At 30.9% G+C, this 15008-nt stretch overlaps 1 protein-coding gene across 1 annotated transcript; it reads right to left on the reverse strand.

Annotated features, from left to right (window-relative positions):
• Window positions 1–318: 318 nt before the first annotated feature.
• Window positions 319–3803, reverse strand: LOC147806513 (uncharacterized). The gene has a single exon (XM_087169302.1). The coding sequence runs from the start codon at window positions 2288–2290 to the stop codon at window positions 1937–1939; it is 354 nt and encodes a 117-aa protein (XP_087025428.1). The 5' UTR covers window positions 2291–3803; the 3' UTR covers window positions 319–1936.
• Window positions 3804–15008: the final 11205 nt, after the last annotated feature.

Genomic DNA, 15008 nt, shown 5'->3' on the forward strand with positions numbered 1-15008 from the left:
TTAATATAAAGAAACTGATCAGTCTATAAGCAATTAATGTTAACAGTGTTTTTTTAACTCAAAAAGCATAAAAAATTCACAACAAAAAATTTAAAAAGCTTAAACTTATTTTTAAAATTATAGATTAGATGGATAAGAAATACGATATTAATATTATAAAAATAATACCACGAAGTACCGTTTGGACGAATTATGCTTGTATTAAAAAATTGTGAACTTTAGAAATTTAGTTTTTTTTTAATTAATGTATCGAAAATTTAGATTAAAAGAAAAGGGAAATTTTAAAATTAGTTACAATTTATGATAATTTTAAATTTATTCTAAAAAGTTTGATATTGACTTACGTTATTTAAACAAAAAATGTAAGTAGATTGATTTCATAAGGAATTTTCTGCGTAAAATTATGTGTACTAATTTAATAGTTCCTCGTGGTATGGGATGAAACAGTCTATGCAGACACATATTGCATGCTTGGCATACCCAAGAACTTCGTACAGCGTAATTTCCTGATGTTTTACTTTTCCGCTTCGCACATCTGCGACATCTCCTTGGCGTAAAAAGTTTTGACCTTTTAACCTTGGCGTTGAAAGTTTTGACTTATTTCGGGAAGATGGACTTGAATAATAATTTCTGTTATTAATCCCTTGGGCTGTTCAATATCTCAGAAATATAGCGCCAACTTGGCATCTTTGTCTTGTCTTCCTCGCCACCGTTTCTTGTAGCCCCAATCAGTTGAAAATTAGTTGTTGATTTTATAGCTATAGCGTGCTCGTAGCACCAATCATAATAAAATCTTTAATACAGTCCAATCGCTATTTTATTCTTTTGTTAACAAACGAACCAGCATAGAAATCAATCAATTGGTATCGAACATGGGCCAATTCATCTATAAGCTCAGTTTTGAAGTCCAACAATGTTTTTCGTTTTTCATTTAGCAGCTGAGAAAGCGAGAATAGAATATACGCATTGTGTACAGCTGTATCTAAAAGAAATCAATAAATATATAGCCACCATTTCCTAGACCTTCGTGAAGATTCATAGTACTTTCGCTTCTGATCAGCGCCACCCATTTACTTATAATAATTAACAAACACTGTTGGACACTTTATATTAGTAACATTGCCACCTATGCGACGGTTTGCAGAAGATGTGGTGGTATATTCATTAGTAGAGAGCATGAAAATTTCTTTTTTATCTTTCCACGCTCTGCACAAAAGATTTGGATATTCAACACACTGGAAGACTTTTGAATCACCAGGTTCCAGCGTTTTACATCATGGGGCAAAAATTTTCGGCTAAGGTTTAGAGTTCCGCAGCAAACAATATTTTTATTCAACATATCCAATAAGAGCGGCACGCTAGTGAAATATCTGTCAAAATAAATGTGATGACTAATTACTTAGATAAGAACACCAGTTAAGTGCTGTACAACATCGTAACCAATTCCTTTGCCACTACGAGGAATTTTATCATTTTTCCCACAGTATACTTCAAAATTCAAAACATATCCTAGGAACGAGGTGCAAAGCATCCATACTTTAATACCCCTTTTAGCAGGCTTTTGGGGGATGTATTGCATGATGCCTAGTCTACCTTTATATTTTATGATAGCTTCATCAACAGATAAATTTTCATAAGGGATGATATGGTTTTGGAAATTTCTTCTCATTTCCGTTAAAAAAGGATCCACTTTCTGCATGAGGTAGTATCCCGCATACGTTTTTGGAACCTCGTTTTCTCTATCTGAAAGATGAAAAAATCTCCACATTTAAAAGAACCTTGCTCATAGTTGCTTTGATCTTCAAATTCGAGAATATCGGATTTTTGGAGCAATAATCCGCTATTCTCGGAATCCTTACAAGACTCATGACGTAGAGGCAAGAAATAAAGGCCTATATCTCCTCAATTTGTCTTATTGGCTCCCATTTCGTATTCGTCAGTTTTTTTTTCCTAGGTGAGCGAATTCAGCATATTTTTTGATGTTTTCCATTACTGTCTTACACATTTCATCTGTGAGAAACAGCTTGAAAAACTGTAAGGGTGTAGATCCAGGTGCTAAATTGTACACAGGTCCTCCTTCAGTCATATCAGTACTTTTCTCATCAGATACATTTTCTGTCCACGTTAAAGAAGGCAGATCTATTTCTTCCACTTCATCTACTTCTTGTTTCTCATCTTCTTTCTTCTCGTTTCTCATCATTGTCTTTTGTCGAAAGAGACTGAAGTGGCTAACCATCATCATCACTGGATAGTTCATCATTGCTAGTGTCTGAGGCAAATAAAATCTCATCGATTTCCGCCTGAGTAAGAGGTCTTTTTCGTTTGCTCATTTTCGCAATCAAAATTTAACTGAACTGCAATCAACTCGAAGAAAATCTACTCATTCACAACAAGGTGTAAAAAGAACGAAATTGAAGTGCCAATAGACGCAAATTTTTAGGAAACAAGTTTATGGTTTAAAAACTAATATAAGGTGCTGACGTCAGTACTGGAGCTCAAGAATTTCTTTACACTATACAACATGAGTAGATGGAAAAAGCCGTTTCTGGGCCAGCGGTGCCGAGTTGAGTTGTTTACCTCCTGCTGCTGAGGTGAGTTGTTCACCTCCTGCTTTAGTTTTGGTTTCGGTTTCCAAAATTATTAACATCCGGTGGCAACACTAAATTTAGTTTCGGTTTCGGTTTCCAAAATTTCTAACTTCCGGTGGCAACATCTAATTTAGTTTTTTTTTTAAAAAAGCAGTATATCACCTATTTCTGCCCGCTTGCTTATTTCTGCCCACTTGAATTTATTATTTTCAGTTTTATTTCTTAGCGATGGCAACACACATTAATTTAGATTGGTTATTTATGGGTGGCAACACTCAATCTGTTAACAAAATAAGCAGGCGGCTCAGTTTCGGTTTCCAAACGAAATTATTGCATACTAGTGGCTCCATCTAGTGAGGGAAATAATAAATAATTCTAGATATAATGGCTTGGTGATACTAGTGGCGCCATCTTGTGAACAAACTATTGACTATTTATTATATTAAAATAGAAAATCATTAAAATATTTAAAAAACTAAATTATTTTTATATTTTCACTCGGGATTCGAACCCGTGCCCCCCAGGACCAAATGCTTCCATTCGATACTGATTTGTCAGGCACGCTAACCAGTATCCAATGGATGCATACCGTTCGAAGGAAAACTTAAGATTTTAAGGAAAATAAATTTAAACTCGCAGACGGTTATGGATAAAAAACGTAGTTTCATTTTTTCTTGTTTTTGAAATGGCAACACATAAATATTAAATTAAAATAGTTTAAACTCGTGAGATTTTTATTTATTTTGTGGCAACATCTTTATTTTTATTTTTTGAATCACTGTGGCAACAGCTCCGCAATCTATATATGACGTCACAACTGTAGCTGTGAGCCATTCTCTCCAGCTTTAACAAGGTTGAACAAGTTAGATCTTGATGTTAGTGACGTATGAGTATTGAATTCAGTTCTCTTCAAATAGTTTGCATGTGAATGTTTAATGTTTTTTCATTGGTTGTTGGACTATTACTTTTTAAATTTGGCAACGGTTAGCATAGCAAAGTCTTCGTGTATTCATAATTCTCTCTTATTCACATTCTAGTGCTCAGAGTTTTATTTCACCACACTTTGTTGAACGTTATTTTTTTTTTTGAAGTAATTGTTTAAACTTCTATTTATATCTTATAGCAATTTTAACATTGCATATTTTTCCTCATTATGGACGGAAATACATCTTTAAAGAGAAAATATGCTGAAACTCAAGTAAGTACTTATTTCGATATTTTAAAATTCTATTCTTAGAAAAGAAAAAAAAGCATACTTGTAAATGATATTTATTATTAGCAATAACGTTCCTTTAAATAAAATGTTTTAACTAACATAACTTTTCTATTACTTACTGATAGTTTGCTTCATAACATTTAGCTGTAATTAGTATAGTTTAAAATAATTTCATACTTTTGAAAAATCGTTACATGTGCTTTTTCATAATTAATTATCTAAATAAGTCCAAATTTTTACTTTAATCTATACAGTCCTATCACATGTTTCACTACATTTGATAACTTCGATGCTTTGATTTCTGTTATTATTGTGATGATTCAAAACTTTATTTTTATTGTTTATTAGGGTGTAACAAGAAAAGGAATATTCAAAGATGGATGTTTTCCTGACCATGTGTATCCTCTCGGTGACAATTTCTTTCTGACTGTTAGTGAATACAAATCAAAGATCAGTATACATATACGGAGATATAACAAACATGGAGATATGTATTATCCTTCAGCAGATGGAATAACATTACAGCCGGAACAATATAATGTGTGTTTCTCGCATGAACCTCCAACATCTATTTTTGATATAGTAGAAATAAATCTACAGTTAGAAGCTGTTAGTCCTCATGGAGTGAGAGACTTTTATTTACTCATGAGTGATAGTGGAAATTACACCCTCACTCACGAATACACGTGTAGGAGCGGTCGAGTTTACAAATTTCCTACAGACATAACCTTTGCTCAGTGGTCTCAAATACGAAAAATTCGTGATGAAGTGAATACAAGCTTCATTACTGTGAAGTATCAGTGCCGAGACTTTAAAGAAACTTTTAAAATGTGTATCAAAAGTGCCATAAGTGAAGAGAAGCCTGAAAGCAACCGCTACAGTGAAGCTGAATATCTTTTGAATCAGTGTCTAAAACAAGTACTTTATCGTCATATAGGTCAAAAAAAGGGCTTAAGTCCTCCTATCATAGCTGATGAATTACTGGATTCTCAAGACGTTGTTTCGGTATCTGACTTTAATGAATCATGTATGTATTTAAATGTATATAGTATAGCTCACGATTTTAAAAAAGAGCTACAGGAGAAAAAGCTGTATCCTGAAAATTTTCCTTTAATGAACTTTATGAATGAACAATATTTGAACGAGATCCATTTGGATCAACTGTTACTAAAAGCTAAAAATGAGTTCTGTTCTTGTGAAATATTTGAGTAATTTTTAAATTTAATAAATATTATTCTGTTTCGCTTATACTGTTTTTTTTTTTTAATTTACTATATTTGATACTACCAATATTTAATTTTACTTACCATTTTTTTTTAATTATTATTAATATTGCTTTATATTTCTATTCTTGATACGATTTATTATTTATTTTTATTGTTAACATATTCTGCAAAGTCTTGTTTAACAGTGACAATGAATCAAGATTTAGCTATTTTTTATAAAAATCCCTCAACTCCAAGTAGTTTTGGTGGTCCGGAAGCTTTACACCGCGCTTTAAAAGGAAAATATAGTAGGAAAGATGTGAAAAAATGGTTATCTCAAAAAGATTCTTATACACTTCATAAACCAGTTAAGCATAAATTCAAAAGGAATCGCGTGTTTGTAAACGATATTGATAAGCAGTTTCAGGCAGATTTGACTGATATGCAATCCTTATCCGGGCTTAATAAAGACTACAAGTACTTATTGACATATTCTCAAAATTTGCGTGGGCAATACCCATAAAAGATAAGTCTGGACAAAATGTTAAGTCTGCTCTAGAATCTATTTTTAAAAAAAGAAAGCCTAAAGTTTTACAAACAGATGCTGGCACAGAATTTACAAATAAAATAGTTCAGAATTATTTGAAAAATATGAATGTCAAATATTTTTCGACGAATAATGAAACTACAGCCAGTATAGTTGAGAGGTTTAATCGTACGCTAAAAACAAAAATGTGGAAATACTTCACAGAATTTAATACTAAAAATTACATTGACGTTATAGATAAATTAATATATAGCTATAATCATTCATATCATCGATCGATTAAAATGGAACCTGCTTCCGTAAATAAACAAAATAGGAAACAGGTATTACATAATTTGTATGGTACTCCAACAAACGAGGAATCTAAAATACCCAAACTTAAAATTGGTGATCTTGTACGCATAAGTAAGAAAAAACTTCACTTTGAAAAGGGATATGAACAAAATTGGAGTGTAGAACTTTTTAAAATTTATGAAATCATGCAAAGAATTCCAGTTGTTTATAAATTGAAAGATTTGGGGGGTGAGGAGATAAAAGGTACTTTCTACGAAGCAGAACTGCAAAAAGTAAAAGATTCAGGCTTCTATCCTGTCGAAAAAGTGCTTAAAGAAAGAAAGAGACGAGGAGTAACTGAATATTTTGTTAAATTTATGGGTTATCCCGAAAAATTTAATGCTTGGGTAACTGATATTCAAAAAGTATAAATAGTAGAACTTGTTTATTACAGATTCATTTTCAAAAATGTCTTTCTACGTAACATTGCCTTCTGATAGTTCCATGCAATTCTTTCCTGAAAACAAATTATCTCATTTTAAGACTCAATTACCTGTTCCGGTTGATTTAAATGGACAATGGGAAGTAGGATTGTCTGAAATCATCTATCCTCATTCATGGTATAACGTTAATGAAACTAATAATTATTTTCGATACAAAATCAGCAATGGCAATATCACATCGACTGTTAAGAAAACAATTGATGTGGGTTGTTATGAATCAATGTTCGATATTGTATCAGCTATACAACTCACTCTACCTAAAAATCCTAGTCGGTTTACATTGCATTACAATAAAGCTACAAAGCGAGTAAAAGTGAATGTAGTTGAGGGTTGTAGTTTACATTCAGAAAAGTTAGGGGAATTGCTAGGATTCAAACATGATACAATCATAGCGGGTAACATGAAAAGTGATTTTGCTGCTGATGCATTGTCTAACTTTTCCATGTTTTGCGTCTATTCAGATTTAATTTCACCACAAATTGTAGGAGATATACAAGCCCCTTTATTACGAATCGTACGAATAAAAGGAGAAGATGGAGAAACCATTAGTCAGTATTACGATAGACCACCGTTAATGAGGCATTCGTTCCAAACTATTCAAATTGAACTCAGACTCAATTCAGGTTATTTCGTTCCCTTTGAAAGAGGTAAAGTGATTATAGTACTACATTTTCGTCTGAGACAAATACTATAAATAGTATACCATAATTATTGTATCCTCATTTAATGATATAGCCATCAAGATGAATGCACCATATGTTTGCTGCACTAAAAAGTTTGAAGACCATTATGCGAGTCAAATTGGCTCGGGATTAGCCTATTATAAAGGTGCTAATTTCCAGAAGGGTTATGGAATCGGAGGGATATTTCGTCGATTATTTAGAGCAGCATTACCTTTTTTAGTAAAAGGAGGAAAAACTGTTGCAAAAGAAGCATTAATAACTGGCAGTCGTGTTGCGTCAGATGTATTATCAGGAGAAAATTTTAAAGAAGCACTAAAAACAAGAAGTAAAGAAAGCGGAAAGAATTTAACACAAAAAGCCCTCGATAAAGTACAGTCAATGGTAGGGAAAGGAGGATATAAAAGAAAGCGTGAGAAAAAGAAAACAATCATTTCCTCCAAAGCACGTAAAGTGAGTGGACGCGATATATTCGATCCGTAATAATGACATTTCTATTGAAAGATTCCCCAGAATGCGTGAAGACGGAATTGGAACTTTTTAATTTACCCGGAACTCAAACAGTTATTCAAGATGGGCTGTGGATACAATTTCATCCACTTTCTAATGTTTTCGATAACGCACCTGCGGAGTTTCATATTTCTGGAAGTGGAGAAGACTATATAGATCTCTGTCAAACACAACTATATGTGAAAGCGAGAATAGTGAAAGCTAACAATTCAGCTATCACTATTCTCGATGATTCTTCTAAGATGATACTATAGGACCTGTGAATTTATTTCTACATTCTTTATTTTCTCAAGTAGATGTATCCTTAAATGATCGCGTGGTTTCTAATTCAAATAATACGTACCCTTATCGAGCGTATATTGAGACTCTCTTAAATCATGGATATGATAGCAAAACTTCTCAATTAACAGCTGAATTATTTTACAAAGATAATGAAGATGGACTCAAGAAAAGAACTGAATTTTTTAAAGAAAGTGCTACAGTAGAAATGATTAGCTGTATTCATTCAGATTTATTTTATCAAGATCGTCTCTTACTTAATTTAGTGGATTTGAAAATAAAATTAATACGAAGCAAGCCTGAATTTTGTTTACAAGGATCTGAAGGTTTTAAAGTTGTATTAGATCAAGTTTCCTTATTCATTCGAAAAGTTCGTGTTAACCCCGGAGTTATTCTTGGTCATGCTAAAGCACTGGAGAAAACAAGTGCAAAATATCCTGGCGACTGCCTACGTTCGGGTCACTTTTTTTGAAAAAAATAATTTTTGGATGAAACACATATTTAGATAGAACAAGTGTGACATAAAGTGATATATACAAGTAAAATTTTACTGATATATTCTATATTTTTCAAAATTTTGGAAAAATTGGGTTAAAAATTAGTGAAATTTCAGTCTTACGCCAGACACTATTTACACACTTTATACCAATAGAATATAGTTTCCTTCGAACTACATGCTATTTTGACCTTTTTCTATGTTTTGAACTAAAAGCTTTTAAAAATATTAAAAATTTACTGATATATAGCTTTTTTTGTCAAAAAACTGTACATTTCTTGAAATTTTCGAAGTTTTTTTGTCTTTAAATGTCTGCAAAACTACAAAATTTTTAAATAGAAGTTCAGTTTTAGTTCAAAACATTGAAAATATAATAAAATATATTGTTACCAAATTTTATTACAAAATCTTCAATAGTTTTTGAGTAATGATGTCCAGCGTGAAGTAACATTTTGAAAAACATAGTTTCTTGGAAAACGCATTTAAAGTTTTAATCATAAAAAAAAAATAAGTTTCATGTATTCAAATATTTTAATATTTTCAGACAGTTTAAGTTGAACCTTTGTGTAGTTCAGTTAGGCACAATTTGTACTTTTTAACAAGTTTTCTACATTTTCTAGTTAATTCCGCACCACAGACGAAAATAAATAAACAAACAAAAAAATATTAATCTATTTAATTATTATATTTTGCTGTATATAACTATTATTTACTATCTTCCCTATCAATTACTTCATAATTTTTGTTTGAAAAACAGGAAAAAGTATTTTTTTAACAATATCATGAAATTTTAATAAAAAAATTGTATATTTTCAGTAATAGAAACACAAATATAAGAAATAAAAAAGAAAAACAATGTTATAAGAAATTTGCAAATTCAAACAACATTAAAAGGCAATTCATTCACTTGTTTAAAATTCCCCTCCTTTGTATGTTAAACCTTCTTTTTTTTCACATTTATTTGTTTTTGTCTTTTTTACGGCCCTCCTTTTTTTTCTCGCCATCTTAACAGCGGGTAAGGAAAAGCGCTTTGAGTGTTCGATTCGCTCTTTATCAAAATGCATGTATCTTTTCACAGTTTCTTCATTCAATTTAATGCCTAAATTTTCAAACACTGGCTTCAAACCTAAAAATCCAGAATTGAATAATAAAACAGCTATTTTCCCCCCCAGTTCTAAAGTTTGCAATTCCACAAATGTACTTTTGGGTAGTATATTCCAAAGCAATCCATTGAAACTTTCATTTGCGTTCTGTGTGCGACCGTGCAAACATTTTGAAAGGAGCTCTTTGTCACAAAGATTCATGTATGCTGGCTTTACAATGTTTATGATTGAGCTCTGAAGACCAGAAGAAGTTTCAACAAATGGTAAACCATCGTGCAACGATTTCTTGTACTTGCACCAGCTGTTTGCTCCACTCGGACACTGTCCATGCATGAGCTTGTTTTTTGAAGAGCAACAGTGGAAAAAGGCTGCAATAACTGCTGATTGCATGCTTTGCAAATTTCCAACATTACTGCGTATGGCTATTCCATAGTAGTTCTGCAACTTGTCGATAAATTTGTCAGTCAGCTTACCCTTTCCACCCAATCCTTTTTTACTTTTTTTTAAATTTCTTAATCTATTTCCCACTCTCTTTTGAACATGTCCAATGCACTCATACTTTTTCACCGAGTTTTCACCATAAACATCTTTCACTGCAGAAAACGCTTTACAGTCTCCATCCCCAAAATACTCTGTATATTTTAGACCACGAGTTTTATGAGACCTGTTAAATATTCTTTCAACACCCACAACTTCCATACTTCCAGATGATCCTTTGTGGTTTACACATTGATGTTCTTTTTCTTGTTTTTTATTGCAAATCCGGCAGTACTGAGACATTAGTTCAATATCAACAACTTTTCCGGTATCTACAGCTATAACAGATACACAACCATTTAGAGATGTATGTCCACGTCGCTGCCACGTTCCATCCACAGACACTCCACAGCGAATGCTTTGGTGAGAATGCTTTAACAAATCCATTTAACAATCATTTTGATGAGAATGCTTTAACAAATCCACACTTACAAGAAATTGAAAAATTTGAAGTAGTTCCAAATCTTGAATCCTCTGTCATTTTTAACTCATTTCCAAAACAAGTTGGGCAGCACAAAATAGAAATGACAGATATCAGCAATGAAATATCAAAAATTCTATTACCCTCCAATAATTCAGCACTGCTGTCCACATTTTGCTGTCCATTTTCATTTTCAAGGCTTAATTTCAAAGCACTTGCAGTTTTTAATTCATCAGTGCTAGACAAATTATTACTGTTTGCATTAGCAGTAAAACGATTTCCATAGAACGATCTTTTCTTAGATCTTTTTGATGCTGATCGTGATTTTACCATAGTAAGTTAAAATTAAATTGGTAAAATAAAATATATATATGAAAATTTACTGTGATACTGAATAATAAATTGAGAGAACCTAACAGACTATCACAAAATATCGCTAAAAGTAAACAAACTATCAAACTAAAAGAAGTTGACATTCAATAAAATATTAAAACTTATGATTTTATTTTAAATACAATATATTTGTAATTATTTAAAAAAAATGTTTTTTGTACTGTTTTAATCAAAATTCGCGATCGCAACGAACTGTAGGGGGCGTTGTTGTGTGAGCCGCTTACCTGCGATTTCTATATGAACCGTCATTCAGTTACTCTGGAGACGTCGTTAACGTAGCGTGTAGCATTGCAACGCTCCTTCTTTATTGTGGCTAATTAAATTTAAAAAAGAAAAATGCTTGATATTCTTTCTTCTGCAAACGAAAACTAAATGGTATCTCTTTTTATTAGAGAAGGAATATCCAAAACGCATCGGAAAAATATTTGTACATTAACAGAAAAAAATATGTATATTTCTTATAAGAGTTAAAACCTAATTTCCCGAGAAATAGTATTACTAAATTTAATGATATAACATGAAAGGCCCATTTAAACTTTACATTCTATAGTTTTAAGAATCATATTACTTCAAAAATTAAAATGAACAAAAAGTATACATAAGCCTCATAATTTTATGAAATTTAATTTTGTAAGCAAAGTTTTTTGACAACAATTTTTATCAAAAAATTTCAAGTTTCAATAAAAATCATTATTTAGAAACTAAGAAACGTAAAATAAAGAATGCCGACGAAACAAAAACAAAAAAAAACAATTCTTTTTTGTCGCCATTTTTAGTGCTACGAAAATTCGTCTTTGGGATTTGCCAAAAACAAAACAAGAAGCAATTTTATTTTTTCAGGAGGGAAATATTTTACCGAAAAAACGAAAATGTACCAATTCCCACAACATAAAACTTTATCTTGGTAAACGTACGTTTTGGAAATGTTATTTCATTTGGAATCTTATTTATCAGAGTTCATATGGCGATATGATTGTTTTGAATCTATGCTAAACTCTATATCGGCTCATTTTCCACCGAAATCCGATTAACTATTTTGATTTTAAATAAAGTGTTTTATTTTATGAATTGTCGCAAAAATTTTAAGTGTAGATTGGCGGCACTTAAAAACCGCCAAATCTGTAGCGGCGGTGGCGTTAATAAGTACCGAATTTTTATTCCATACTTTTCTGAATCATATTACTTCAAACATTGGAATATACAAGAAGTATACATAAACACATAATGTTATACCATTTAATTTTTCAGAAAAAGTATTTTGAGAACAATTTTTATCAAAAAATTATAAACTAAAAAACGGAAAATAAAGAATTCTTAGGATAAAAAAACGATTTTAAGAATTCTTTACATTGAAATAAAAACTTTCATATTGTTTCTTTTTTTATTATTCTTATAGTTCTTAATCAGACGTAAAAAACCATTCTGTAGAGAACCAACATCAAATGAAAAAAAAAATATTTACAAGCAAATTTTTTATTGTAAAAATCATTGCACTTACCTGATTTATAATTCCCGGAGAATTCCAAAATGATAAGTTCCTTGTTTGAAAACTTTATTCTCAAATAATATATGCATAGTTTATCCCTTCATTACTTTTAGATAACATACTACACAGTAAAATTTTATAATTGATATGAATTTGAATATGTAGCTAAAAACAGAATAGCTGAATTCTAGTTGAACTTATTCTTTCAAAACTAAAGAAAACGATTAAAATTAATTAAGAATCAGCACAAATGGCACTATTTCAAGTAACTTGGATAATTTTTTATTGTTGTTTTCCGAATTATATGGATACAGAAATATATACTATTCTATAACGAAGAAGAATATGCTATAACTATTACAATTCTGTATGTTCTGAATTCATATTTATTCACTGGAATGACGAAAGCAATGTTGACTTCACTTTAATTCGTAATGAATTGAAGACAGAAGAAATGCATTTTACCTTAATACACACATCTGTAACAGTATCCGAAATCGGAAGTCATCAGTTGCAAGTTTGTTGATAATAGAAATTAAAAATTATTGATTAATTTCTCTTCAAATGTTTGCCGTGTTCTGTTCCTGAAAGATTTACTAATATTCTGGAGATTTTTTTCAAGTTCTTTGGCCTTTTACTTAGGGAAATATTGTTTCTTATTTGCTGCTAAAAAATGGCGTCTGGTTCAGTCAATGACTTTGATGGAACTAAATGAAAACGTGATAAATTAATGTCTGATATTTACAGGCTCCCGCTAGACGGCGTACTCGAGCGTTGCGATCGCGAATAGAAAAAGAAACGTCAAAAAATGACATTATTTGTATTCAATTTGACATTTTGAGTTCACTTCCGGTGTTTCGGAATGTAACTTCCGGTTTCTAAATCGGCTATAACTTTGCTCAGAATTATCAAAAATTTAAAAGTAAAACCTTTTCGGATTCCTAAAAGTCTATATTTTTCAAAAATGCAATAAACAGAAAAACGATTTTTTTGTCAAAATCAGTCGTTTCAACGTAGGCAGATACCTTAATAGAGTTCTTTGCAAAGTGTATTCGATTCTTAAAGGAAGCATGTCTTTCATTCAAGATAACATATTTTCAGGACAAATGCCAAAAAAAATTATTGTAGGATGTGTAGAAAATGACGCTTTTCATGGAACATTTGCAAAATCTCCCTACGAATTTAAACATTTTAATTTAAATTTTATCGGAGTGTATGTAGACGGACAACCCGTACCACACAATCCTTTGGAACTTGATTTTTCTCAAAATCAATATATACGTGCCTATCAAACTCTATTTGTTGGGACAGATCGAATGGGTCAAGACAGAGGAATATTTATTTCCAGAGAAGAATATAAGAACTCTAATACATTATTCGGATTTAATCTTTCACCGGATTTCAGGTGTTCAGGAGAACATTTAAATTTAATAAAGCACAGTAATTTGCGATTAGAACTAAAATTCAGTCAATCATTAGAACACACAGTATGTGTTATCCGTGTCAGGGGTGTTTCACCGAATGTCTCTGCTTCCCCCTTTTTATGGGCGTGGGGATGATCAATCATCATACTCTCAACTAAGTCTAGGTTTTATTACCTACTAGATTGGCACTCTTTTTCGCCCGAGTATATGCCAAATGATGATCGCCAAAGGTGAAAGTTTATAGGAAGGAATGGCTCTTTCTTAAAACATAACCGGTATATTCGTTTGTAGTCGTCTGCTGTCGAAGTACGAGGAGAATATATGATTCTCGAGAAAGAAACTAAAACTAAATCTGAAAACTTTCTTTGAAAGTTTGCCCACTTTGACCTTTTTTATTAATTTATTTTTTTAATTAATTTATTTTATTATACTTGGTTTTGTTTATTACTTAAAAGAACAAGATTTTATTTCTAGAATGACAAGGAAGTTTATTTATTTATTTATTTATTTTTTTTAATTTAAAATCATTCACTTTATAACTTCTTTGTTTCTGAAGAATTATAATTATTCTCTTGTTTAATTTTGAGCCGGTAATGAGCTTCCTAACCCGAATTAGTACACTTTATTAAAATAAAGTATTCTGTATTTTTTATTCGATTTATTTTTATAAGATTCGAAACAGAAACATTATTTAATGTGCGTAAACATCTTGGCTTAGCTATTAAAAAAAGCATCAAAAATAGACTTGTTTTAAATTATAACAATTTTAAGCAATATTAATTAAAAGCAATATTATTTTAATAATATTGCTTTTAAGCGTATTTGAAGTCACAGTTGATTATTGTTAGAAATATAAAATAATTACAAAATTTTTTTATCAGACTCTAATACTTTCACTTCAAATGACTCAAAAAGGAAATTGATTTATCTATGTTAAAATGGTTAAGGAAGTGAAGGAGGGATTATGGGAAACTGATTTAATTATTCATCGTTGCAATTTAAAGTTTTCCACACATGAAAATCTTGCTCTAAGTTTAATAAAAAGAACAATTTGTCTACTTAGAAATAAATATTATTCCTTATTAATAATTAAAGTAAGCTGTTATTTAATAAAAATAATTAATTTCTGACTGTAAACAATCTGAACAATCAATAAAATGTAATTCTCACGATATAATAGAGCTCAAAACGAATAGACATGACCAATTATTGCTTATAAAAATACATTGCATTTTTAATAATCTGCTATTCATTAAAAAATTATGTGTGATTAGAAAAAAAAAATCATAGATATTAATGTAACACTGTCCTTACATAAAATCAAAGAGAGAAGTTTTTAAAATATTA

The sequence above is a fragment of the Parasteatoda tepidariorum genome, chromosome 8 (genome assembly GCF_982258835.1).
Source record: "Parasteatoda tepidariorum strain Cologne lab strain chromosome 8, Ptep-v5.0, whole genome shotgun sequence".
Taxonomy (NCBI): domain Eukaryota; kingdom Metazoa; phylum Arthropoda; class Arachnida; order Araneae; family Theridiidae; genus Parasteatoda; species Parasteatoda tepidariorum.

Excerpts from the sequence above, each read along its gene's own strand:
- LOC147806513 (XM_087169302.1), bottom strand. The coding sequence starts at position 2,290 with ATGAGATTTTATTTGCCTCAGACACTAGCAATGATGAACTATCCAGTG.